This window comes from Delphinus delphis, chromosome 14, assembly GCF_949987515.2.
Source record: "Delphinus delphis chromosome 14, mDelDel1.2, whole genome shotgun sequence".
Classification (NCBI taxonomy): Eukaryota; Metazoa; Chordata; class Mammalia; order Artiodactyla; family Delphinidae; genus Delphinus; species Delphinus delphis.
In genome coordinates, this window is record NC_082696.1 from 57,829,481 (window position 1) to 57,854,181 (window position 24,701).

A 24,701-nucleotide genomic window follows, 5' to 3' on the forward strand; every position below is an offset into this window, starting at 1 on the left:
GGCTATCTTTAGCCATTGTCATACACATACATACTCCTTCTTTTTCCACAGTGCTTCTGAAAGATCTCTGTATTTTACCATGGCTCTGTCAGTAGTAGTGACACTTATTAAACGTAAAATGCATTCAATTAAATTTTCTAAAACTTAAAAATATTTTTGCTAGGCCAGATGACATTTGAAGCTTTGGGAGAGTATTTATTCTGTAAAATCAGAGGCATATTATAACTGAATCAGAAGATGTTGCTTTTGTTTTCTTTCAGAATTTGGCACAGTCTTACATTCTTACTGAACTGATGAATGAGATCAAAGAACACGGTACAAAACTCAAGATTGTTCCTTCCTCAGACTCTCCACTGGTGAGAAATATAATTAGCTGGATAATAGCTCTGTTTAGATAAGCCAGTGATGTTGCCAAAACCTATCTTTCTTATTTGTCACAACTATCAATTGAGATGGTAGTCAGAGAATTTGAAAAAATAATTCAGAAGCATTTTGTGAAAATAAACGATAAGATTTAAAACTTCCAAAGTCATAGCTTTAAGGTATGTTATAGTTCAAACATATCATGGGTCAGACAGCACAAAAAATGTTGAGGCAGCTTTCAAACAGACATACTAGAAAAGACAAACGGTTTTGCCTTTTGTTGAATGAAATGTCTAGGATTCCTGTTTTGTAGTTACTGGTGACAACTACTTAAATACAGCATTTTTGCTCTTTAAAGGTAGATTTAATTTTAATAGTGATCATCTAAAGGTTTTTTGGAGCCTAATTTGACATTGGGTTTTTAAACTAATGAGAAAGGGGAAAAAAGGCAGCCTTCGACATTCAGAAGCTAGCCTGACACCCACAGTTAGGCCATGTTATTCAAACAATCTCACAGAATACCAGACTCGAGCTAGGTTACCCCAAGACTGTTACAATGAGACAGAGCAAGGCCACTTCATAATTTTCTCTAAACACAAACTCTACCACTTAGAAAATCCCAAACACCCTCTTTTGGCCTAAATGAGTCACTGCGACTTTTTTTTAAACTAGTTACAGCTTTATGCTCATTTTAGCCTCCTTTTATTGAGATATCCAATTGTAGAAATACCCTCACTTTCGGACAGCATCCAATTGAGAGCAGACCTCTGCTTCCTTAGATTATTTTCCTTAGATTAACTTCTTCCCTGAATAACGCAACTAAAGCCCAAATTCTACATCAGTTCTCTTGAATACCCTCTGAGAGACACTCCATGGTTCCCCATTGTGTGTGTTCTCCCTCAGTAGAACAAGTATAAACCCACCTTGTTCAACTACAGATGTGTTCCTGGTGGTCTTGGGCTGGAGGGCATTTACACTAATAGTTATGATTTCAGTTAGAAATTGATTTGTGTGTGCGTGTTTTAGAAGAACAGAGAGTGAATGTATAGCTCATGATCTGGCTTTTGAAATACTTAAGAAAGAGGAGTTCTAAAAGTTCTTAGCCCAGTGTAGTAATCTTAGATTTTTCTTCCAAGGAGGCAATTTTTAAAGACAATATTGTTGTATTTTTTTTGTTGAAAAGGCAGTCTGTAAACTCATTGCCTGTTCAGCCTCTTAAAATTTTTATGTTAGAGCCCAGTGCCCTCTTCTAGATTGTAGTGAGATAGTGAAGACTACTTTACTAAATGGAAGTTAATGCTAGTCATTTGAAAAGATTTCTTATTAACTGTGATTGGATGTTAGGTTTAAGTATTTCACATGTGGAGCTGTGAAATTACTATATATGGCAATCATATTATAGCTGATCACTGTAGGTTTGTGTCATTCTAAGAGGGGAATTTTCAATCTTAGGTCTTAGTTTTTTAGGACATACAGCAGACCTGGGCTGTGGGACTATCAGTGTAGATCACTACTTTTTCAGTCACCAGTTTTATTTGGTCCTTCGTAACCTGTATGCCTTTTCTTTCTTTTCCTTACTTTATTGTGCTGGCTCGAGCCACCAGTAACATGTTGAATAGAAGTGATGAGAGCAGACATCCTTGCTTTAATCCCAAAATTAAGGGAAAAACACTCAGTCCTTCATTATAAAGAGTAGGTACAGGGACTTCCCTGGCAGTCCAATGGTTAAAACTCTGCACTCCCAATGCAGGGGGCATGGGTTCTATCCTTGATTGGGGAACTAAGATCCTGCATGGTGAGGCCATAAAAAAAAGAAAAGAGTAGGTACAAAATAAGCTACAAGTTATATTGTACAACACGGGGAATAGCCAATATTTTATAATAACTATAAATGGTGTATAACTTTTAAAAATTATGAACAATAATATTGTACACCTGTAACTTATGTAATATTGTACACCAATATACTTCAATTTAAAAAAAAAAAAGAGGATTTAAGGCTAGACACTGCAGGGGCTTCCCTGGTGGTGCAGTGGTTGAGAGTCTGCCTGCTAATGCAGGGCACACAGGTTTGAGCCCTGGTCTGGGAGGATCCCACATGCCGCGGAGCAACTAAGGCCCGTGAGCCACAACTACTGAGCCTGCGCGTCTGGAGCCTGTGCTCTGCAACAAGAGAGGCCGCGACAGCGAGAGGCCCGCGCACAGCGATGAAGAGTGGCCCCCGCTCGCCACAACTAGAGAAAGCCCTCGCACAGAAACTAAGACCCAACACAGCAAAAATAAATAAAATAATTAATAAACTCCTACCCCCAACATCTTCTTAAAAAAAAAAAACAGACTAGACACTGCACCGAAAAAAAAAGAATGAACTTTTTAATTAATTGATTTATTTATTTTTGATGTTGGGGGTAGGAGTTTTTATTAATTAATTAATTTATTTTTGCTGTGTTGCGTCTTCGTTTCTGTGCGAGGGCTTTCTCTGGTTGTGGCGAGTGGGGGCCACTCTTCATCACGGTGTGCAGGCCTCTCACTATCGCGGCCTCTCTTGTTCCGGAGCACAGGCTCCAGACGCGCAGGCTCAGTAGTTGCGGCTCATGGGCCTAGTTGCTCCGCGGCATGCGGGATCCTCCCAGACCAGGGCTTGAACCCGTGTCCCCTGCATTAGCAGGCAGATTCTCAACCACTGCGCCACCAGGGAAGCCCAAAAAGAATGAACTTAACTGTAGGTTTTTCACAGGCGTTCTTTATAAGGTTGAGGACATTCCCTTCTATTCCTAGTTTTCTGAGCATTTCATCATGAATGGATGTTGAATTTTGTCAAGTGCTTTTCCAGCATCTACTGAGATTATCATAGTTTTTCTTCTTTATTCTCTGTTAATGTGGTAAGTTACATTGATTGATTTTCAAATGTTAAACCTATCTTGTATTCCTGGGACAAACCCCTGTTAGTTATGATGTATTCTTCTTCTTCTATGTTGCTGGATTCAATTTGTTAATATTTATATGAATATCAGCAGTGTGCTTACTTTTTTTTTTAACATCTTTATTGGTATAATTGCTGTACAATGTTGTGTTAGTTTCTGCTGTATAACAAAGTGAATCAGCTATACGTATACATATGTCCCCATATCCCCTCCCTCTTGCGCCTCCCTCCCATCCTCCTTATCCCACCCCTCTAGGTGGTCACAAAGCACCGAGCTGATCTCCCTGTGCTATGCGGCTGCTTCCCACTAGCTATCTATTTTACATCTGGTAGTGTATATATGCCAATGCTACTCTCTCACTTGGTGAGCTTCCCCTTCCCCCTCCCCGTGTCCTCAAGTCCATTCTCTACGTCTGCATCTTTATTCCTGTCCTGTCCCTAGGTTCCTCAGAACCTTTTTTTTTTTTTTTTTTACATTCCATATATATGTGTTAGCATACGGTATTTGTTTTTCTCTTTCTGACTTACTTCACTCTGTATGACAGACTCTAGGTCCATCCAGCTTACTACAAATAGCTCAATTTCGTTTCTTTTTATGGCTGAGTAATATTCCATTGTATATATGTGCCACATCTTCTTTATCCATTCATCTGTCTATGGACACTTAGGTTGCTTCCATGTCCTGGCTATGGTAAATAGTGCTGCAATGAACATTGTGATACATGTCTCTTTTTGAATTATGGTTTTCTCAGGGTATATGCCCGGTAGTGGGATTGCTGGGTCATATGGTAGTTCTAATTTTAGTTTTTTAAGAAACTTCCATCCTGTTCTCCATAGTGGCTGTATCAATTTACATTCCTACCCACAGTACAAGAGGGTTCCCTTTTCTCCACACCCTCTCCAGCATTTATTGTTTGTAGATTTTTTGATGATGGCCATTCTGACCAGTGTGAGGTGATACCTCCTTGCAGTTTTGATTTGCATTTCTCTGATGATTAGTGATGTTGAGTGTCCTTTCATGTGTTTGTTGGCAATCTGTATATCTTCTTTGGAGAAATGTCTGTTTAGGTCTTCTGCCCATTTTTGGATTGGGTTGGTTATTTTTTTGTTATTGAGCTGCATGAGCTGCTTGTAAATTTTGGAGATTAATCCTCTGTCAGTTGCTTCATTTGCAAATATTTTCTCCTATTCTAAGGGTTGTCTTTTCATCTTGTTTATGGTTTCCTTTGCTGTGCAAAAGCTTTTAAGTTTCATTAGGTCCCATTTTATTTTTGTTTTTATTTCCATTTCTCTAGGAGGTGGGTCAGAAAGGATCTTGCTGTGATTTATATCATAGAGTGTTCTATGTTTTACTCTAAGAGTTTGATAGTGTCTGGCCTTACATTTAGGTCTTTAATCCATTTTGAGTTTATTTTTGTGTATGGAGTTAGCGAGTGATCTAATCTCATACTTTTACATGTCGCTGTCTAGTTTTCCCAGCACCACTTATTGAAGAGGCTGTCTTCTCTCCACTGTATATTCTTGTCTCCTTTACCAAAAATAAGGTGACAATGTGTGCGTGGGTTTATCTCTGCGCAGTAGTGTGCTTACTTTTAAAAAACTTTTTATTAAAGTATTCACACAGAGGAGTGTACATCATAAATGTAGAGTTGATGAATTTTCACAAACTGAATACACTGAACTGAAACTAACCAACATTTTTCTCAAGAAACAGAGCTTTACTAGCAGCTAGAAGCCCCCTTCAGGTTGCCTTCCGTTCCCTGCCTTCCTGCCTCACAAGGATAGCCACTAACCTGGTTTCTAAAGGGCAGATTAGTTTTGCCTGTTTTAATATTATATATAAATGAAGTTATACAATATGGACTCTTTTACATTTGGCTTCTGTCAACATGTTAGTGAGATTCACCCATATTTCATTCTCATCAATAAACTTGCTTTTGTTTTCAAAATTTAAATATACTTTTAAAAACAGGTTATTTACTCGCTCAGTTCTGAAGTTTTTAAACTGTCTCAAAATACTTAAGTTGGAAGCAGGGGATACTGCCCCTTAGTGCTTGAGCTTTGAAACTGCCTTAGCTTTTACTTTTGACCCTTGAGGTAGCTTTCAATTTACTGAACATTGCAGAAATCACTTATGATATTCAAAAGCTATAGAAAATTATAGCCTGTCTTTTCTGTGGTTTTAGCCAGATGGCTGATTTTTAAGGATAGTTGGTATGAAATATATATGTAATTTGTATTTCATGAGTTTATGAATGAGACAACATATGTGATAGTTGTCTTAGAAGATAACATTCTATAGAGTCTGAGGATTATATTTGGGATCTGCTTTTTATTCATTGTCTGTAAGGAGAGGGGTTACTAGCAAGGATAACATTTTAGAAGATAAAACTTGACGGGGAAAAAATTCTAGAATAAAGAGTGTTGCTCCTTCACACAGTTGTAGCTGCTTTTGTCAAACTGTATGTCTCTCTCCTTTAAAAGAGGGAGATAGTGTACCAATTTGTGACATAATTTCTCATTCCTTATTTTGTTAGTAAAATATTTGGGGAAAAGAAGAGTATGGGGTTTTGCTCATAAATGTAATTTGTGATTATTTGTGAATTTGTACAAATTTGTGAATTTGTACAAATATCAAGTCGATGAGTAATTTTATTTTAGGAGAGCACATTAAGGGACAGTTACAAGCTGGTTTTTCACTCTTAAGCTAATAGTTTTATTAAGTAAAGGGCAGAGGATATGAAAATACCTGTATTTTTCAAGGTAAGGCATTTAATTTCATTTTTTATATATTCATCTTATATACACTTGAGGTGATTTAGTCATCATTTAAACAGAGTGTAACTTAGATTTTAAAAAATATTTTATTTAAAAATTGTGTATTTCTGATATAGAGTTGATCATGTTTTTAAAGGACCCATTAGTGGTGGAACTTTCAAGCCCTGGACCATTGACCTCAGCCTTGTTCCTGTTTCTTCACAGCATGAAGGAGACTGAAAGAGGACCGCTTTCTCCCAGAGTTCTTTTTAATCAGCTTTGTCAGAAGTGGGTACATCTACATTCTTAATATAAGTAATCATGAGTTACAAAACACTAACGTGTTTATCACTTAATATGAGTAGTTTGACTCTGTGACATGGCTGTTATTGCCTAGACTACCAAGAGAAAGAACTAACATTCGTTTAGTTGCAGCTGTGTGCCTTATCTAAATTATATCTCATAATACTCTGAAGAAGTGATTGTTTATCCCCATTTTATATATAAGGAAACTGAGACCCCCCAGAAGTTGAGTAGCTTACCTTGTTTCATGGTGACAAAAATAGGGTTTAAGTAGATATCTGTCCTGACTCAGAAGCCCATGATGTAATACCATAAAGTGAGAAAATTATAGAATTATAAAATCTAAGAGTGCTATAATAGATCATCTAACCTAGTTTTCTTATTTTTAAAGATGAGCTTTGAGGCATGCAGAATTTAAGTAAATTTCCCAAGATATCACAGTATATTTAAAAACAAAATACTTGTGTGCCTAGAAATAAACACATGTCATAAGGGACCTGACATTCATTTATTCCTTTATAGAAATTTGAGATCAACTACAAGTAGTTGCTAGAATCCAGGGGTACACAGCTTATGATTTATTAAAAACAGACCCTTTCAGGAGCTCATAAACTAGTCCAGTCCACAATTAGTAAAATATGTAGAAACAAAATTCTTTAAATGTGAACTTGCGTTTTTGTATATCTCCAGGTTTTAAAATTTCATTTTAATTTAAGCTAGTTACCTAAGCCATGGTATTGTATTATATTTTATTGCATTTTATTTTATCTCATAGTATTGTACCAATGTTAACTTTCTTTTTAAAAAAAGTTTATTGTGGGGCTTTCCTGGTGGCGCAGTGGTTGAGAGTCTGCCTGCCGATGCGGGGGACACGGGTTCGTGCCCCGGTCTGGGAGGATCCCACATGCCGCGGAGCGGCTGGGCCGGTGAGCCATGGCCGCTGGGCCTGCGCGTCTGGAGCCTGTGTTCCGCGGCGGGAGAGGCCACAACAGTGAGAGGCCCATGTACCGCAAAAAAAAAAAAAAAAAAAAAGTTTATTGTGGAAAGAACACAACATGAGATCTACCCTCTTAAAAAAATTTCAAGTGTACAATGTGTTATTGTTGACTGTAGGTACAGTGTTGCACAGCAGATCTCTAGAGCTTATTCATCTTGCTTGACTAAAACTTGTTCATTAATTAGTAACTCCACTTTTCCCCTCCCCCCTTTCTAGGTACCTCATATAATTGGAATCATGCACTATTTGTCTTATTGTAACTGACTTATTTCACTTAGCATAATGTGCCATGGTATTTTAAATGTAGTCCAAAATATGGAGGGTTTATTATATGTTTCATTTGGTTGCCAGGTGCTGTTTTTTCAAAGCCTAAAGAACGAAAAAGGCCTTTAAAAGTCTCAGAGACCTTGGTGCCTCATAGAGTTAAAAAGTTTTTAGGACATTATGTACTTTAGAAATCTGTTTTCGACTCTCCCCAAAATAACTTTGTTTTGTGTCTTTTTTATTTTCTGGTTTTATAGAGATTTGTAAACATTTTCTAATTATTATTAAAATGATAGGTGCTCATAGATAAAAATTCAGACTACTGTTATCTGTTTTCTTTATTCTATCCAAAAGTGATTATGTATACATAGACATAAAAATAAATTGTTTGCAACTTGCTTGTTTTGCTTAATGTGTTTTATACATCTCTCTATATTAGTACATGTGGCTATAACTTATTTGATTTTACATATAGATATGTGTGTATATGTGTGTGTGTGTGTGTGTGTGTGTATATCATTGCACTTACGAGAGTATGTCTGTGGGATAAATAGAATTACTGGATCAAATGTTATTTGAAAATATTTTTAAATTGCATTTTCTTTTGCTTTATTGTATTTATTTTAAAAAGAGATATGTATATATTAACAAAAGTGATTAAAAAGAAAAAGTCAGGTGAAGATTTAAGCCATATATGTTGGGTCTATTTTTGGACTTTGTTCTGTTCCATTGATCTATATGTCTGTTCTTACCCCAATACTGTACTGTCTTGATTACCATAGCTTCATACTAAGTCTTGGAATTGGATGGTGTGAGTCCTCAAATTTTCTTTTTTTGGGGGGGTGGGTTACTGCTCTAGGTCCTTCACTTTTTTATGTGACTTTTAAATTAGTTTGTCAGTTGGGATTACATTGAATGTGTAGATCAGTTTGGAGAGAAATGACATCTTAACAATGTTGAGTCTTCCAATGCATGATTATCAGATACCTTTTCATTTATTTAGGTCCTTGATTTTTCCTCATCAAAATTTTATGTCTTTCATCCTATGAATCCTGCACCCATTTTGTTAGATTTACCTTAAGAATTTCATGGTTTTTTTTAATGGTAGTTATTGTAATTTGGTACTTAAATTTTTTTTCAATTTCTAGTTGCTCATTGCTAATATAGAGAAATACAATTGATTTTTGTGTATTGACCTTTTTTCTTGCTTCCTTGCTCAGTTCACTTACTGGTTAGAGTAGCTTTATGTAGATTCTTTGGGATTTCTTATGTAGACAATAATGTCATTGGTAAACACAGACCATTTTATTTCTTCTTTTCCAAGCTGTATCCTTTTATATATTTTTCTTATATTGCTGGCAAGGATCTCTAGTGTGGTGATGGAGTGATATAATAGACATCCTTGCTTTGTTCCTGATATAAGGGGCAGAGCATTCAGGCTTTCACACATAAGAATGACAAGAGCTGTAGGTTTTTCATAGATGCCTTTTATCAGGATGAGGAAATTCTCATCCCTAGTTTTTTCTGAGAGATCTTATCAAGAATGGGTATTGGTATACCTTGATTCCTGGCCCAGAGAAAATGAGATAATAAATGTTTGTTGTTTTATAAGAAAAAAGAATGGGTATTAAATTTTACGGAGTGCTTTTTCTGCATCTATTAAAATAATCATATATTTTTTAACCTGTTGAAATAGTGAATTGTATTAATGGATATTCTGAATAGCTTTAGTGAACATATTTGATTTACAATAAACTGTATGTATGTAAAGTGTAATATCAGTTAAGTTTTAACATACGTATACACTTGTAACACCATTGCCACAGTCAATATGATGAATGTATCTGTCACCCCTAAAAGTTTTCTTGGGCCCCTTTGTAATCCCTCTCTGGACTCCTTCCCCAAGCCCCGCCCCAGGGCTACCCCTTACCTATTTTTTGCCACTATAGATTAGTTTGCATTTTTTTAGAATTCTGTATACAGTTGACCCTTGAACAACACAGGGTTTTGGGGCACCAACCCTCCCTGAAGTCAAAAATCTGCATATAACTTTACAGTCAGTCGGCCCTCCAGATCCCAGGTTCCACATTTGTTGATTCAGCCAACTGAGGATTGTGTAGTACTCTAGCACGTATTTACTGAAAAAAATCTGCATGTGAGTGGACCCGTACTGTTCAAACTTGTGTTGTTCAAGGGTCAACTATAAATAGAATCATACAACATGTACTCTTTTTTTGGTTTGGCTTCTTTCACTTGGCATAATTATTTTGAGATTCTTCCATGTTGTATGCATACATTGATTGATTTTTGAAAGTTGAGCCAATCTCTTGAAGATTCTGTTATAATGGTGATTGTCAGACACTTTGACCACTTGTGATGAACTGTTGGGAGCAAATTCTTCAGCTTTCCTCTGGCTTTTTTTTCCCCTTCAGTATCTTATTTTGCAATAGTTTTGAGACTCACAAAAAGTTACAAGAAGAGTACAGAGTTCTGTGTACCCTGCATCCAGCTTCCATCAGTGATAATATCTTATATGATAGTAGTGCATTGTCAAAACCAGGGAATTGACATTAACATAGTACTATCAACTCCGGTATAGATCTTATTTGGGTGTCACTAGTTTTTACATGAACTCTTCCTTGAAAGGTTCAGAGATGCTAGAGTGATTCTATGTCTCCATTCTCATTCATGCCCATTTTTTAAAAATATTTATTTATTTCGTTGCATCGGGTCTTAGTGGCTGCAGGTAGGCTCCTTAGTTGAGGCTCGAGGGCTCCTTAGTTGTGGCATGCAAACTCTTAGTTGTGGCATGCATGTGGGATCTAGTTCCTGGACCAGGGGTCGAACCCAGGCCCACTGCATTGGGAACTCGGAGTCTTAACCACTGTGCCACCAGGGAAGTCCCTCATTCATGCCCACCTTTTTGCTTCCTTTATTCCTTCATGTTGCTAACTAGTATTGATGTGCTGAGCTTTCTTTGGGTTTTGTCCATGAAGAAATTACACACACACACACACATATATATTCCTAGTTTTGTGATATTCTGTGGTGTGTCACGTACCTTAAGGATGCCATCAAAGTCTCAAAATAAGTTGAAAGTTCAGGGACTTGCCTGGCAGTCCAGTGGTTAAGACTCCTCGCTTCCACTGCAGGGGGCATGGGTTCAGTCCCTGGTTGGCCTGGTCGGGAAACTAAGATCCTGATTGCATGGCGGCCCAGCCGAAAAAAAAGATGAAAGTTCAGTATGCTATCTAGTATTCTGGGTATGTTCTTCAGTATTATCTTCTAATTTACTAATTTACCCTTCAACTGTGTATAGTTTAGAGTTTATCCTATTTTTTGTATTTTTATATCTGTAGTTTTATTCTAATATTTTAATTTGCTATCTTATATCTACATGTTCTTATTTAAATTTTTTTCTATTTTTTGTAGTATCTGGGCTTTTATTGGCAGTTATGCCTTTATTTTATGCTTTTGGACATTCTCAACATATTTATGGCAACACCTTTGGGACGGTTCTATACAATTTATTTGGAGTGAAGTAAATTCATTTCAGTTGTTTTTAACATTAGATTTCTTTATGTGTTTTATAATACTGGATTGTAGTCTTCTTTGGAGTGAATTTTTTGTTCTTCTGCTCCTGTCTTCAACTCCTTTGCTTTCTCCCATCCTCTCCCTTCCTCATATCCACCTCCTCTTTCTGCCTAAAAATTTTGAATTTTATGATAGCCTCACCCCTTCCCTCCAGGCTGGCCTTGGAGATCCAGCTCTCTTAATGATTCAATTACCATGCTACCCTGGTTAGCAGATGGGAGAAGAGTCTGTAGAAGGTTTGGCTCAGGTTCAGGTCCCTAGGCTGTGCCTGTGTTCTGTTGTAGCCTTAGGTAACACTTGCCTAAGGGCTTCCTTTCAGGCTCTTGGTAAGATCAACCATCCTTAAACAATGATCCTGGCTCTGGTCTCTGTCTGAAGTACTTTTAGTTTTCTTTACCCTTCAGGGCTGAGCTCTTTCAGGCTTAGAGCCTGTCAAGTCTGTTTTTTAGTCTGCCTACAATTTCATGTTCTAATATTTTTGTTCTGTGAGATTTTTTTTGTATTGAATCCCACTTAAGCCTTTTTCGTTTGTTTGTTTTCTCTTTTTATATTTTGTTATGTTTGGAGCAGAGAGAGTTTTTGGATTATTCTGCACCCAGAAGACATCTCCATGAAGTCTCTCTTGTTTTAAATTTCTTTGTCTTGGCAGTCTGTTCCTGTTTTATGAGTGTGTATACATTTTCCTCTTAGAATTTGAGATTTCTGAAAGTTCTCAACTCTTTCCCACAGTAACGCTTTCACTAAGGCACAGTTCCTGTCAATGTTTAGAGTTTCCCTTGTTTTGAATAGGGTGAATTTTTTCATATATTTAGTGATTTTTCTATGTTTATCCTTTAAGTTTGAAGGTCTCTTTTGGTATTTATTGGTAGAGATTCTATAAGTCATCATATGATTTGTTCCCCAGCCCTAAGTAAAAGAAGAAAGAAAAAAATCTAGGTTTATTAAATGTTCTTCAGCGGTTTAGAAGGCAGTAAGTGCTTTGTGCATGGTTGAGATGGAGCTATAGGTAGAGACCTGGTGAAGACAGTTTCTCCTTTGTTTGGGAACCATTTCTTCCTGTGTGTCTGCTTCGAAAGCCATAAACTATCTCCTCCTACCTGCCGCCTGGCTGTGAGGCTCTCTGAAGGATCCCCATTTCCCCTCCCAGTCTTCTTCTACTTCCCAGACCTTTCCTGATACCTACAGCCTAAGTGTAGTGTCATGCAATTTCTGCCTTTATGAATTCCAACTGGGGAGGCCCTAAGGGGGTTCGAATTTGTATCCATCTTGGTTTCTGTCCTCATCTCTGATCTAGGAGGTGGGCACTATCCACCACACGCAGAAAGGGAAGCCCACCAAGGGAGTAAGTGAAAGTGTTCTCTACATCATGCTGCTATTTGCTACTTCTTAGCAAGAGTGAGTAACTGAAATGATGGTTCCTGTTGCAGGCTAGATTCGCCAGTAGTTCAGAGAGTGTTTTAGCACCAGGGACTCATACTAGTACAATACTAGGATGAATATTCATTATGAGATGATGAGGAATAATGCTTAAAGTACTGGACTCAAGAATCAGAAGACCTGGATTTATATCAGTGGCACTCAACTTGTTCTTCAGTTTTCTCAAGCGTAAAGCGGAGTTCGTATTACAGTTGTCCCTTGGTATCCACAGGGGATTGGTCCCAGGACCCCCGAGGATACCAAAATCCATGGGTGCTCAAGTCACTTATATAAAATGGCGGAGTATGTATTTATGAATTCCGTAACAGCACTGTTGTGTACATCAAATGAAATATGTGGTATATATCATAATAAGACCATTGTAAACTTGTACTACCATGAGATAGTCTTACTATTTTGTATTATTTTGACAAAATTCTTTCTTCATCTTAGCTCAGAGCACTTTTTAAATTTAGTAATTGTTTGCATTTAAGAGAAAAATATTCATTTTAGCATTGAGTTAATTGCAGTAAATATTACTTTTTAAAGTTACTGAAATCAGCTAAACATTTGCTGTGCTGATTTCTCCATGAATAACCCCTTATCCTTTTATTTAATTAATACACAGGAAATCTGATTGTCAAATTCATAAAATGAAAACCTTCATAGAGATAACAGTTTATAGTTCTTTATATTAATATAAATAATCTCTTGCTTTTCTTTTGGTTATATAAGGTAGGAAGATAATAGATCACAGTAGCTTGGGTTTGAATACTGCTTTTTTACCTGCTGTGTGACCTTGCAAATTAAATAGTCCCTCTGAACCCTTATATATAAGCTAAAGAAAATAGTACATTCCAAGCTTGTTTCAGGATTATGTGAAGCTTAACATATGTACTATACTTGGCATGTAGTAGTTGCTTAATAAGTGTTTAGCCATATTATTCTCAGTGTACTGAAGATCTCATCCTAATTGGAACAGTAATCACATTTTGTCTTTCTATTTATAGAAAAAGGAGTAAATTGAATCTTTGAATATATGTTATTTCAAGGTGATTTTAAATAATAATAATATATCATTGATAAAATGTTCTTTTTTTCTTTCCTGTTTTGTTTTTAAATCATAGGGCCCCTGGATTTAAAAGTTTTCAACAACAGGACAGTCAGGAACTTCTTCATTATCTGCTCGATGCAGTGAGGACAGAAGAAACAAAGGTCAGGTTTCTTTGTGTTTATCACATATTCTCTTTAAGAAGAGGGTACAAAACTGAAGGAATTTTTACCAAAATTTTAATGTACGTTTGAGAGTAATTTGATTTTTTTTAAACTTCTATTTACTCTTCTCTTCCCCCCACTTTTTTGCCCCTTCTACCAGAAGATTATTTTTTCACTCTTTCACAGCTCTGTTACCCTTTATTAGTTAATGCCCTTTGGCTATAAATTACAGAAATTAATTAATACTAGCTTAAATAAAGAAAAGGGAATCTAGTAATCCAAATAAAGGGGGATATAGGACAGGAAGGTTCTCAGGAATCCGGAAAGTATTCTCCTTTTCCCCCCAGTTTCTATGGCTCTATAGATTTTCTTTACCCATCTCTCTGTGGACAGAGTAGTTTCTTTGTTTCCCTGTCTGAATGGTAGCACCTGACCACCATGGCTTGCTGCTTGTGAATCCCAATTCTAAATTCCCAAAAGAGAGACGTCCCATTATCCGATGTTGGATTGCAGTCCACTCAGGAACCAGGAAATTGGGGTCCCAGCCTCCTGGATCAGGGACTGTTTCTGAGTAAAAAAGGACTGGTTAGATTTCCCAAACAGGGTTTATTGTAATCCTGTCCCTTAATTGAGTGGCTGTTGGTTGACTTTAATATTAAATTATATTCGCCTTTTTTGGTGGGGTCGTATGCAAATAGTATACAATTTTTCAGAGAAAATACAAGATATTAAAGATGCAAGATTTCAAATACACAGCACATATCCTCCACTTCCTCCCTTTCTCTCTCATAGCAGACCCTGCTCATCATTCATAACAGTTCCACTGAGTCAGTGTTCAGTCTGAGAATCATTCTCAACACAGCACTCTGGGCAGCCCCTGCCAATCATAATTGTTAATAACAGGTGAAATCCTGTTTTCTGTTCAAGGTGAATACCCTTCTTAATCTAAATATTAATATGGTAGTAGAGCAACCAGGTGAAAATGAAGTGCTGATATGTTTGTGGTAGGTGTTTACTATGTTACTAGGCAGGGTGGACCCTCCTTTTTTTTTTTTAAATTCTACTTTGTTTGAATTGTACATAACATTGTAGTGTTTCTTTACTCCTAATGGCCAGTTTTCAGTGAAGAGAGAGTTATGGTTCTAATATTTTTTCGTAAATTATCTTGAAGAATGAGTTAAGGGCTTCCCTGGTGGCGCAGTGGTTGAGAGTCCGCCTGCCGATGCAGGGGACACGGGTTCGTGCCCTGGTCTGGGAAGATCCCACATGCCGCGGATGGCTAGGCCCGTGAGCCATGGCCACTGAGCCTGCGCATCCGGAGCCTGTGCTCCGCAACGGGAGAGGCCACAACAGTGAGAGGCCTGCGTACAGCAAAAAAAAAAAAAAAAAAAAAAAGAATGAGTTAATTACACCCTCCTGCTACCAAACAGTGTATATTACAATCCTATCCTTAATTGGCTGTTGTTAGACTTTCATATTAAATTAGTTGAATTCAGCTTCTGAAGGTGTCATTCCTTTTCTGCCATCTATTTTATATATTTTGATTATGAACCCTACTACCTTCTATTTAGATTTACGTCTATCATCTCTCTTAGATTGTGGTCTCCTCAAGGAATGGTATCCCATGTGCCTTGCACACAGTAGTACTCAGTGAATGTTGAATATGTTGTCTGTGCTTACCCCCCGCCCCACGCCCTTTTTTTGTTGTTGGCCACGCCTCATGGCTTGTTGGATCTTCGTTCCCAGACCAGGGATCAAACCTGTGCCCCTGGCAGTGAAAGCACCAAGTCCTAACCACTGGACCACCAGGGAATTCCCTGTGCTTACCCTTTAAATGGACAGTATTTCTTGAGAATTTGAATTGGGAAGAAAACAGTCTCTTAAATGATTTATACTAGCTAGTTACTTGGGGATTTGCAGTTATTTTGAATATGTTATAATTTGAATAAACTGTTAAATTGACAGGGTAATTCTGCGTTATGTTTTACCTGTAATTTGTTTTGAAAAAAATCAGTAAAGAGATTTGTAATTAGTTAAGTTTTGGGACATTAACACAATCTCCCTGAGCTAATATTTGATCACATTTTCTTAGATCTAGAAACTGATATCAAGAATGGAGATTCAAACTTAAGTCTTTCTGACCTCGAAACTAATTATCTAATTTTATCCAATACTGCTTATTAAAGTTTAATTTTAATTCTTGGTCATCAGTGACTAGTATAAATAACCCATTTTTTAAGCTTGCTATTTAAAATTTAACCATAATTATTTCACTATTTGAAAAAAGTATTAACTCTGATTTAATAATTATGATATATTGATACTCTTATTGAAGGGGTCGATGCAAGGTAGTAAGGTGGAAAGAGATGCTCTGTCTTTGTGTTATGAGTAGTAAATGCATTTTGGCCTTCTGAGCCTACAGATGACATAGTAGTTACTTTAGGATTAATTCAAACCATCAGTTGCTAGAATAATATTTTTTCCCCTATGATTTGCAGGATACATTTGCTACCTGGTGGTCACGTATCATTGTAAATGGAATTAAAAGTCACTCTTTGCAATGTTTTTCTCTGCTGATATTACAAATAAAACAATAAAATCTATCCCTATAATTTTTTTCTGTTTTACTTGTATTACTTGATGGCATTCTTTGTTACAATTAAATTATTCTTTTGTCATAATGATACATTATGATGATTCACAGTATCTTGAAAACTCAGGCAGTACAGCAGGAAACATTGGTTTTTGAAAGCTCTTATCTTTCTTCCTTTATTTGAGGGTTTTAGATGGTGTGGCAGAATTAAAATGTCAAGTCTGTGGATCTATTCAGTCTCGTAAGCAAGGACAGTCGTGCCAGTCAGTTACAGTGAGTACCCAAGCAGGAGCTGCATTGTCTGGCCTGGGAACTCCGCAGCTGTTAATCGGGCTGCTGTTGTAGTTTGTCTCTGCCATGTGTTTTTTGCTTGAAGGAAGGTTACAGCGGTATGTCTGCCACCAGACTCTTCTAGTGATGATTAAAAACTACTGACCTCTTTTCATATTGTTTCACTAGGGTCTTTTTCTTATGACTCTGAAGTCGAGGAATATAACTCGCTGAGTAGAGAGGTAAAGAAAGGGATCATTTGTGCAAAAATTCTAAATTTTTTATGTGTGAAATAAACAAAATAAAATTCACAATAAGAACTTCTTTTATAGGCAGCCTTTTTACCTTAGAAATATATGCTTCTTTACTTTTTTCCTTTTAATTTGAGCTATCTCTAAATGAATGATAATTACATTTGCATTATCAAAGATATATCGCTTTAATACATTACTGGGTAAGATTATTTTAAAGGTAGAATATCTCAGCTAACTTAAATTACGAGTGTTTGCATTATTTTTGAAAGAAGTTTAACATGGAGATTTGAACTAGTCGAACATGGGTACTGCTAAATGATTTACGTGCCGTGGTTGTTAGTCACTCCCTAACCAAAGTCTTTTTTTTTTTTAAACCTAAATGGTTCAAAGCACAACAATGAAAGGTTGGAGATGGACCTAAGCCTATTTATTTTATTCAGCTTGATGAACTACCTATTAACTCTTCAACAGTTTAGGGCAGAGAATATAAATTTGTGGCTAGGATAAAATAAAAAAGCAGAAGTCTAATAGTTTAAAAGTCAATAATTTAAACAGCTTAATTGTTTTTACTCTTTTTTAAAGGTGTGATATCATAGCTTACATTTTAGAGTATGGTGAAGGCTCATTCAATTCTACTGAAAGTCGTCTGAATGTTCAAAATTGTAGAATAAATTTACAGACTTCTAAGTTGAATTAGAGGCTTTATCTTTAGTGGCTGGAGAGGCCTTTTACAGTTATATTAAATATTTATAGGTGAACATGGGTATTTATTGACATCTTTCATTTAAGTCCATTAAAAGTTTCTCTTACATGGAATTCACACCATTCTAATTTTCATATTTTAGTTTAATAAGTTCTCTGTTCAAGGTATAAAAGTCAAGTTTAGCTTGGACAATATCCAAATTATATAAACTTTCAAGTTTATTGAGTCTGAATTGGAGATTATTTCAATACTTAATAGCTTCTGGGCCACATTATTTCAGTTGCTTTCACATATATTTCAGGAGAGCGTGACATGGTATGGATTGCTGTACGTTCACTTTTATACCCTACTTTGTATATATGTAAGGTATACATTGCATTAACTTTCAAAACAACACTTGAAGAGAATAGTGAGCAGTTCTAGGAAATAAAATGTGCTGATCATAGGCTAGTTAATAAACAAAACTCACTTTCATAATTATTGGGGGAGGGTGTTAAAAACTTATTGTAAAACATCACACATACAGAAGAATGTGTACCAATATACATATAGTTTAAAGTATAATATTATTATAAATGTTATTAGCACTTCTCCCTACCACCACCCCCAGAGTTAAAAAAGAAAAAGAATGTTATTAGTACCATAAAAACTACCTCTTTTTTTCAAATACTTCTTCCTTATCAGAGGCAACCGCTCTTTTGACTTTTACAGAAATAATTCCATTGCTTTTTCTTATAGTTTTTGAGAGCTACCTCTGTATGCTTAAATAATATATTGTTTAGTTTTATAAAACTGGGGGGGCTTCCCTGGTGGCGCAGTGGTTGAGAGTCTGCCTGCCAATGCAGGGGACATGGGTTCGTGCCCCGGTCTGGGAAGATCCCACGTGCCGTGGAGCGGCTGGGCCCATGAGCCATGGTCGCTGAGCTGGCGCGTCCAGAGCCTGTGCTTTGCAACGGGAGAGGCCACAACAGTGAGAGGCCCGCGTACCGCAAAATAAAAAAAAAGAGTCAGCTTTCGATTCATTTATTCTCTTCAATTTCTACTTTTATCTTCATTAACTCTTTCCTTATACTTTGGTTTGGTTTGATGTCCTTTTCTAAATTTATAAGTTGGCTGCTTAATTCATTTGTTTTTATTCTTTTCAACTGATTTAAATATATAAAGCTGTGAATTTTCTTCTGAACGGTGGGAAGTATCTTGGATTCTGATATGCAAAGTTTTATTATTCTCTGGGAAGTCTGCAGTTGGGTTTAATTTCTCTGACATAATAATTTTTTAACAGCAGATTTATGTATCATTTTCACACCAAAAAGTCCAGGTCTAACAGTGTTTTCACATATATGAAAACCTGTGATTAAGACTTTACTTAAAAAATATATTTTGAAGAATAATTAATAAGCTTTCCCCTCACCCCACTGTTAAAATGTGAATTAAAGAAGATTAAATTCATCCACTAAGTAGGACCATAATTAGTGTAAAAGATGATAATTTATTAGCTTAAATGTCTTTATTTTTGGAATATATATAGTTTTATTCTGAGAGTTTTTTGTGAGGTTGGATCTTTCCTAAAACACATGCAAGAGATGTGGAACCATAAACCTTATCATTTACTAAGAGTTGCTAATGACTTTAACACATGATTGTTATTGACAACTAAATTCAAATAAAACAACAGTTAAGATTTGGGCTCTTGCTGTGGAGAATATTCTGGACTTTAGTCATCTATGTATATAAGTAAAATAATCTACATGGAGGTCATAGTGACCAGTTTAATAGCTTCTTATATATTTATATTAAGATTTTCTTCATAGGTAAGAAATTTCCTATGGTCTATTTGTTACTTTTTGTCCTAATTAAGGAGTAAATTATTTTAGGGACAGAGTGGGGGAGAGGAAGAGAGGGGACAGGAGACGGGGAGAGATAGGGGAGAGAAGGGAAAAGGAGAACTTACTCTAAACCTATAAGCAAAATGAAACTAGGCTGCTTGCTTTTTGTCGACTGAGAATGCTTTAAACCCAAGAGAGAACCTAAACTTGGGAATCTTGACTTCTGTTTGTGGGAGGATTTGGCATTAGAGCATTATTCATTAATGGAATTTTAGAACTAGAGGAAAGGACATATTTGATTTTTTTTAAAAATTCAGTCATTTTATTTTACTAGGGAACTGAGATCCACTGTACCTTGCTGTTTGAAAGTCCTCCTCTTATTAAGAGGATGAGGCTCAAGTTGATTGGCACTAAAACCAGATTCTATTTACAGGAACACAAAATAATGCTTTGAAAGAATATATTCTAGTATAGATTCTTAATAAATTCTTATTACTTTGTTTTATAGCGAATACAAGCTGGCATTCTCAAAGCATTTAACAACCCAACTACTAAAACTGCTGATGATGAAACTAGAAAAAAAGTCAAAGGTATGTTGACTCTTTCACTATTAAAACTTTTTTCTAGAAGAAAATATTGTAAGTTTCTTTTTGGGGCAGGGAAAGGAACTGAGCATTATGTGAACTAATGGCCTTAAAAGGAGGGTGTACTTACTCCTGTGGCTGCAAGATAGTCTAATGAGTCATCGAAAGAAAATGTTAGAATCCATGTGAATTTTAAAAAATAAAAATAATATCAAATATACAGATTGACACTGATGCCCTTAAGTGAAGTATCTTATGGGAGACTTGAAAGGTTGTTGAAAGTAGCAACCTTGCTTAGAAGTTCACTTTTATCACATTGTATCATTTTGCAGTTGAAGTGTACTTAGATAGGTGGATTTTTGGATATTGTCTAGTCTTAACTAGACAAAATGCTTCAGTGCTCCAAAAATGCTCCAAAAATTCTCCAAAAATTGCTCCAAATGCAAGGAAACCATTATTTATGAGAGTACTATTAAATCAAGCATACATGTCTACTCCTAATGTTGAGTCTTCATCAGCCAAAATATGAGGCAGAAACAGTGATTAACTAATCAAAGATGATCATTTACAGTGATCATTATTTAAGTGTGGATTTATATCCCATGTTATTAACGATTTACCTTGTCTGGAAAGTATATTCTGCCTTGAGATACTAACTAGTGGTAATGTGTAGTCATCATTTATAGAAAATGTTTAAAAATATTATTTGTATTTTACTCTCTTTTTTAACATCTGGGTTTTTTTGGTAGCATTATGTGTACATACTACACGTCTGTAATTTATAAACAAATATACATACATTATGATTGTATATGACAAACTTTATGTGCAGTTAAAGGTTCAAGATTTTGAAAAATACACTCTCAAGTATACTTGTTCTCTTGTTTTCAGATAGTGCCATCTAGTGCATGTTTAGAATAACTGCTCATTTATTCCTTCACTTCTTTCCAGTTTTGTAATCTTAACCTGTTTTCAATCCCTTGTACAATTTTTGTTAATGAAACATCTTAGTTTAACATAACTTCTAAATAGTTATCATCATAATTAATAAATATTTATTGATATATCCAGATAAAAGTCTGCTCTGTCATTCAGTGCTTCAAGTAATGTTCTAAAATGATTTAAAATGTTTGCATGAAATTTGAAGGTAGAGATCAAAAAACGATAGAAGAAAAGTTTGAAAGAGGAGTGAATACGTTTTTTTAATATGTTTTTCCCCATGGTTTACTATGGAAAATTTCAAACTTCCATTAGAGAGACTAGTATAATGATGACCATGTACCTGTGTGCCCATCACCCCGCTTAAATTACATTCAATTCATGGTGTATTATGTTTCATCTGTTCTCCCCCAACTACATATTATTTTGAAGCAAATCATAAGTACAATTTTCTTTTATTTATAAATATTTCCCAAAGAGAATAATTTTAACATTTTTATGTAACACGAGTTACATATATAACTGAGTTATTAATTGCCATGTTAGTTCTTTATCTTATGCAGTGTTTACTTGTCTTTTACTACTCTGTTGTTTCCATAGTTATGGTCCTGGCATCTGTAGTCCTAAATCATAATCTCTTTTCCCATCCCTCTATCTACCTCTAGGGTAGGCACAGAGGCTTTAAAGGGTTTAGTTGGAGCAGTTGAGTGTGGTATGAATATGGTTAATACTCTAATTATTTTACTTCTTAAGTTTAAGAACAGTTTGCTATTTCTTTGAGACTACAGTAGTTGATAGTCACATTTTCTCTGTGGAATTGTAAAGGAGAAAGACACTATAACATCATATAGTGAAATATATTATTAAATATGGTCCTGGATATCTGCCTTATTCAGATTTCTTTTGATTCAATGGAAAAAAAGCCTATTACATTGTTAGGTTAACGGTTGACATGTTTTTTGCATTAAAAGTATTATTTTTACAGCATATGGAAGAGAAGGTGTGAAAATGAACTTCATAGATCGTATCTTTATTGGTGAATTAACTAGCACAGTCATGTGTGAAGAATGTGCAAATGTAGGTACTTTGGAATTCACTTCAACATGGAATAGATTATGGTCACATTGTTTTTATTGTTTTCTTTCACATGTTATCATCAGCAGTCATTTATTTTTATTTGTCACACATGACTACATAGTAGTTTTTAAAAGTATTTTAAAAATATATCCTTCACTCCTAGAAAATAAACATAATGTATAGTTTTTTTAAGTAAACGTGTTATCTAACTTTTCCTCTTGGCACACCTGTGAAGTTCATTAGCCTATTTTAATGTGCTCCAACGTGTTAGCTACTCATTTGGATTGAAAATGAAAGAGAAACTTCTGCGAAGAGAGTAACTATGTTAATATAATTATGTATTGCCCTAAATTGTAATCCCAATAGAAATAATTTAATGTCATAACACAATTTAGGCTGATCTACTTTTTTTTTTTTTTTTGCGGTACGCGGGCCTCTCACCGCTGTGGCCTGTCCCGTTGCGGAGCACAGGCTCCGGACGCGCAGGCTCAGTGGCCATGGCTCACGGGGGCAGCCGCTCCGCGGCATGTGGGATCCTCCCGGACCCGGGCATGAACCCGTGTCCCCTGCATCGGCAGGCGGACTCTCAACCACTGCGCCACCAGGGAAGCCCCTGGCTGATCTACTTTTAAAGTTTACATTTATTTGACTTGTTGGAGTTGTTTTTAAGCAGACTTGACTCATCTTTGCATTTAGTGATAATTTTCATTTTGAATGCCATCTGTACTTTAATAACTTCTTAAAGAATGTATAAATTTTTAGAGGTTTCCAGTTGCTTGGTAAGGAATATTTCTGAAAGCGTGTGACGTATGATAGGTTTCAACTTCTGTCAGATTTTAATCATAAAAGAGTCTTTATGTCCATCTTCCTGTCCCAGATTATGGAGTACATTTCCCCTCTAGTTTTATAAAGTCAGGATTATATATAATATCTCCTTCTAGCCTGTCATACTGAAGCACAGAATGTATCATCATGATATTACGGTTGACCCTTGAACAACATGGGTTTAAACTGCAAGGGCCCACTTATACGCAAATTTTTTTCAATAAATGCTATCAGTACTGCAGTACCACACAATGTGCATTTGGTTGAATCTGCAGATGCGGAACCCTGGATACTGAGCACCAACTGTAAAGTTATACTGTGATTTTTGACAGTTGGGTGGGATGGGGATCAGCATCCCTAAGCCCCACCTTGTTCAATGGTCAAACCCCACTTAAATTTTTAGTATATTCAATGTAGAAGTTAATTTCTTTTTCACAAGCTAGAGAGTATCTTTTTTTTTTTTTTTTTTTTTTGCTGTACACGGATCTCTCACTGTTGTGGCCTCTCCCGTTGCGGAGCACAGGCTCCGGACGCGCAGGCTCCGCGGCCATGGCTCCCCGGACCGGGGCACGAACCCGTGTCCCCTGCATCGGCAGGCGGACTCTCAACCACTGCGCCACCAGGGAAGCCCAAGTATCTTTTAAAGTAGAATTATCCTGAAGAATCTACAAAACACAGTCAAGCTCTCTGGCTTTTTTCATGGCTTTTTCTTAACATTTCATACTTTATTTATGTTATGGCCATAATTTCACCAAAAATATGTTTATATCTTCAGTTAATCACTTTTATTAAACACAGTTTATTTTAGTTACTTTATGTATTACAGGTTAGTCATATTAACAGTATTATAAAATTCAGTTGGGTTGCATTTATTGACGTTTTGGGATATCTTGTTTTGATTAACAATATGTGTTGCTATACCCAATTAAATTACTGTTGGTTCCAGGAACGTTTTTTAACTTAAGATTTTAGTTGCCTGGGAAGTTTGATTTCTTTAAGACTTTACAAAGCTACATTGTCTATGTTAGAATTCTAACTGAAGTTCTCAATATGTTTTCTTTTTAAGATCTCCACAGTAAAAGATCCTTTTATTGATATTTCACTTCCTATAATAGAAGAAAGGGTAAGGAGAAAAAAACTTAAGTCTTTTTGTGAAGGGCATTTATAAATTCATATATTTAGGCATTTGTTGAGTATATTATTAGACATCTGAGCATCATTACTTTTTATATACAGTAATTGAGTTTGTACAGTGTATGTGATATTGGAGTTTGTATATGTATGCGTAAAGTATGATATAGTTCTTCTTTTATATATATATAAATTTATTTATTTATTTTTGGCTGTGTTGGGTCTTCGTTGCTGTGTGCAGGCTTTCTCTAGTTGCGGCAAGCGGGGGCTACTTTTCATTGCAGTGCGCAGGCTTCTCATTGCGGTGGCTTCTCTTGTGGCAGAGCACGGGCTCTAGGTGTGCGGGCTTCAGTAGTTGTGGCACATGGGCTCAGTAGTTGTGGCTCGCGGGCTCTAGAGCACAGGCTCAGTAGTTGTGGCGCACAGGCTTAGTTGCTCCGCGGCATGTGGGATCTTCCTGGATCGGAGCTCGAACCCGTGTCCCCTGCATTGGTAGGCGGATTCTCAACCACTTTGCCACCAGGGAAGCCCCTATGATATAGTTCTTATTCTCAAGGAAGTTAAACCTTTATGCTTCATATTTTGAGAATTAATGTTTAGGAAATTACATTTCAGATGAATTAGAAATTTTAAAAAGTAGATGATATCCAGAATTTATTTCCTAAAG

The 24,701-nt window shown here is 36.1% G+C and overlaps 1 protein-coding gene across 9 annotated transcripts in view; it reads left to right on the top strand.

Annotated features, from left to right (window-relative positions):
* The window catches only part of USP45 (ubiquitin specific peptidase 45), a 65,015-nt gene that overhangs the window by 25,648 nt on the left and 14,666 nt on the right, over nucleotides 1-24,701 (top strand). For 6 of the 9 annotated variants that reach the window (XM_060030183.1, XM_069541359.1, XM_060030186.1 and 3 more), the window contains 6 exons: nucleotides 261-356; nucleotides 6,201-6,331; nucleotides 13,745-13,832; nucleotides 19,987-20,068; nucleotides 21,987-22,078; nucleotides 23,970-24,026. In XM_060030183.1, the coding sequence (XP_059886166.1) occupies nucleotides 261-356; nucleotides 6,201-6,331; nucleotides 13,745-13,832; nucleotides 19,987-20,068; nucleotides 21,987-22,078; nucleotides 23,970-24,026 (546 nt within the window). Of the gene's footprint in view, nucleotides 1-260; nucleotides 357-6,200; nucleotides 6,332-7,559; nucleotides 8,133-13,744; nucleotides 13,833-19,986; nucleotides 20,069-21,986; nucleotides 22,079-23,969; nucleotides 24,027-24,701 lie in introns of those variants that run through there. The other 3 variants (XM_069541360.1, XM_060030191.2, XM_060030189.1) reach the window with 3 other exon arrangements.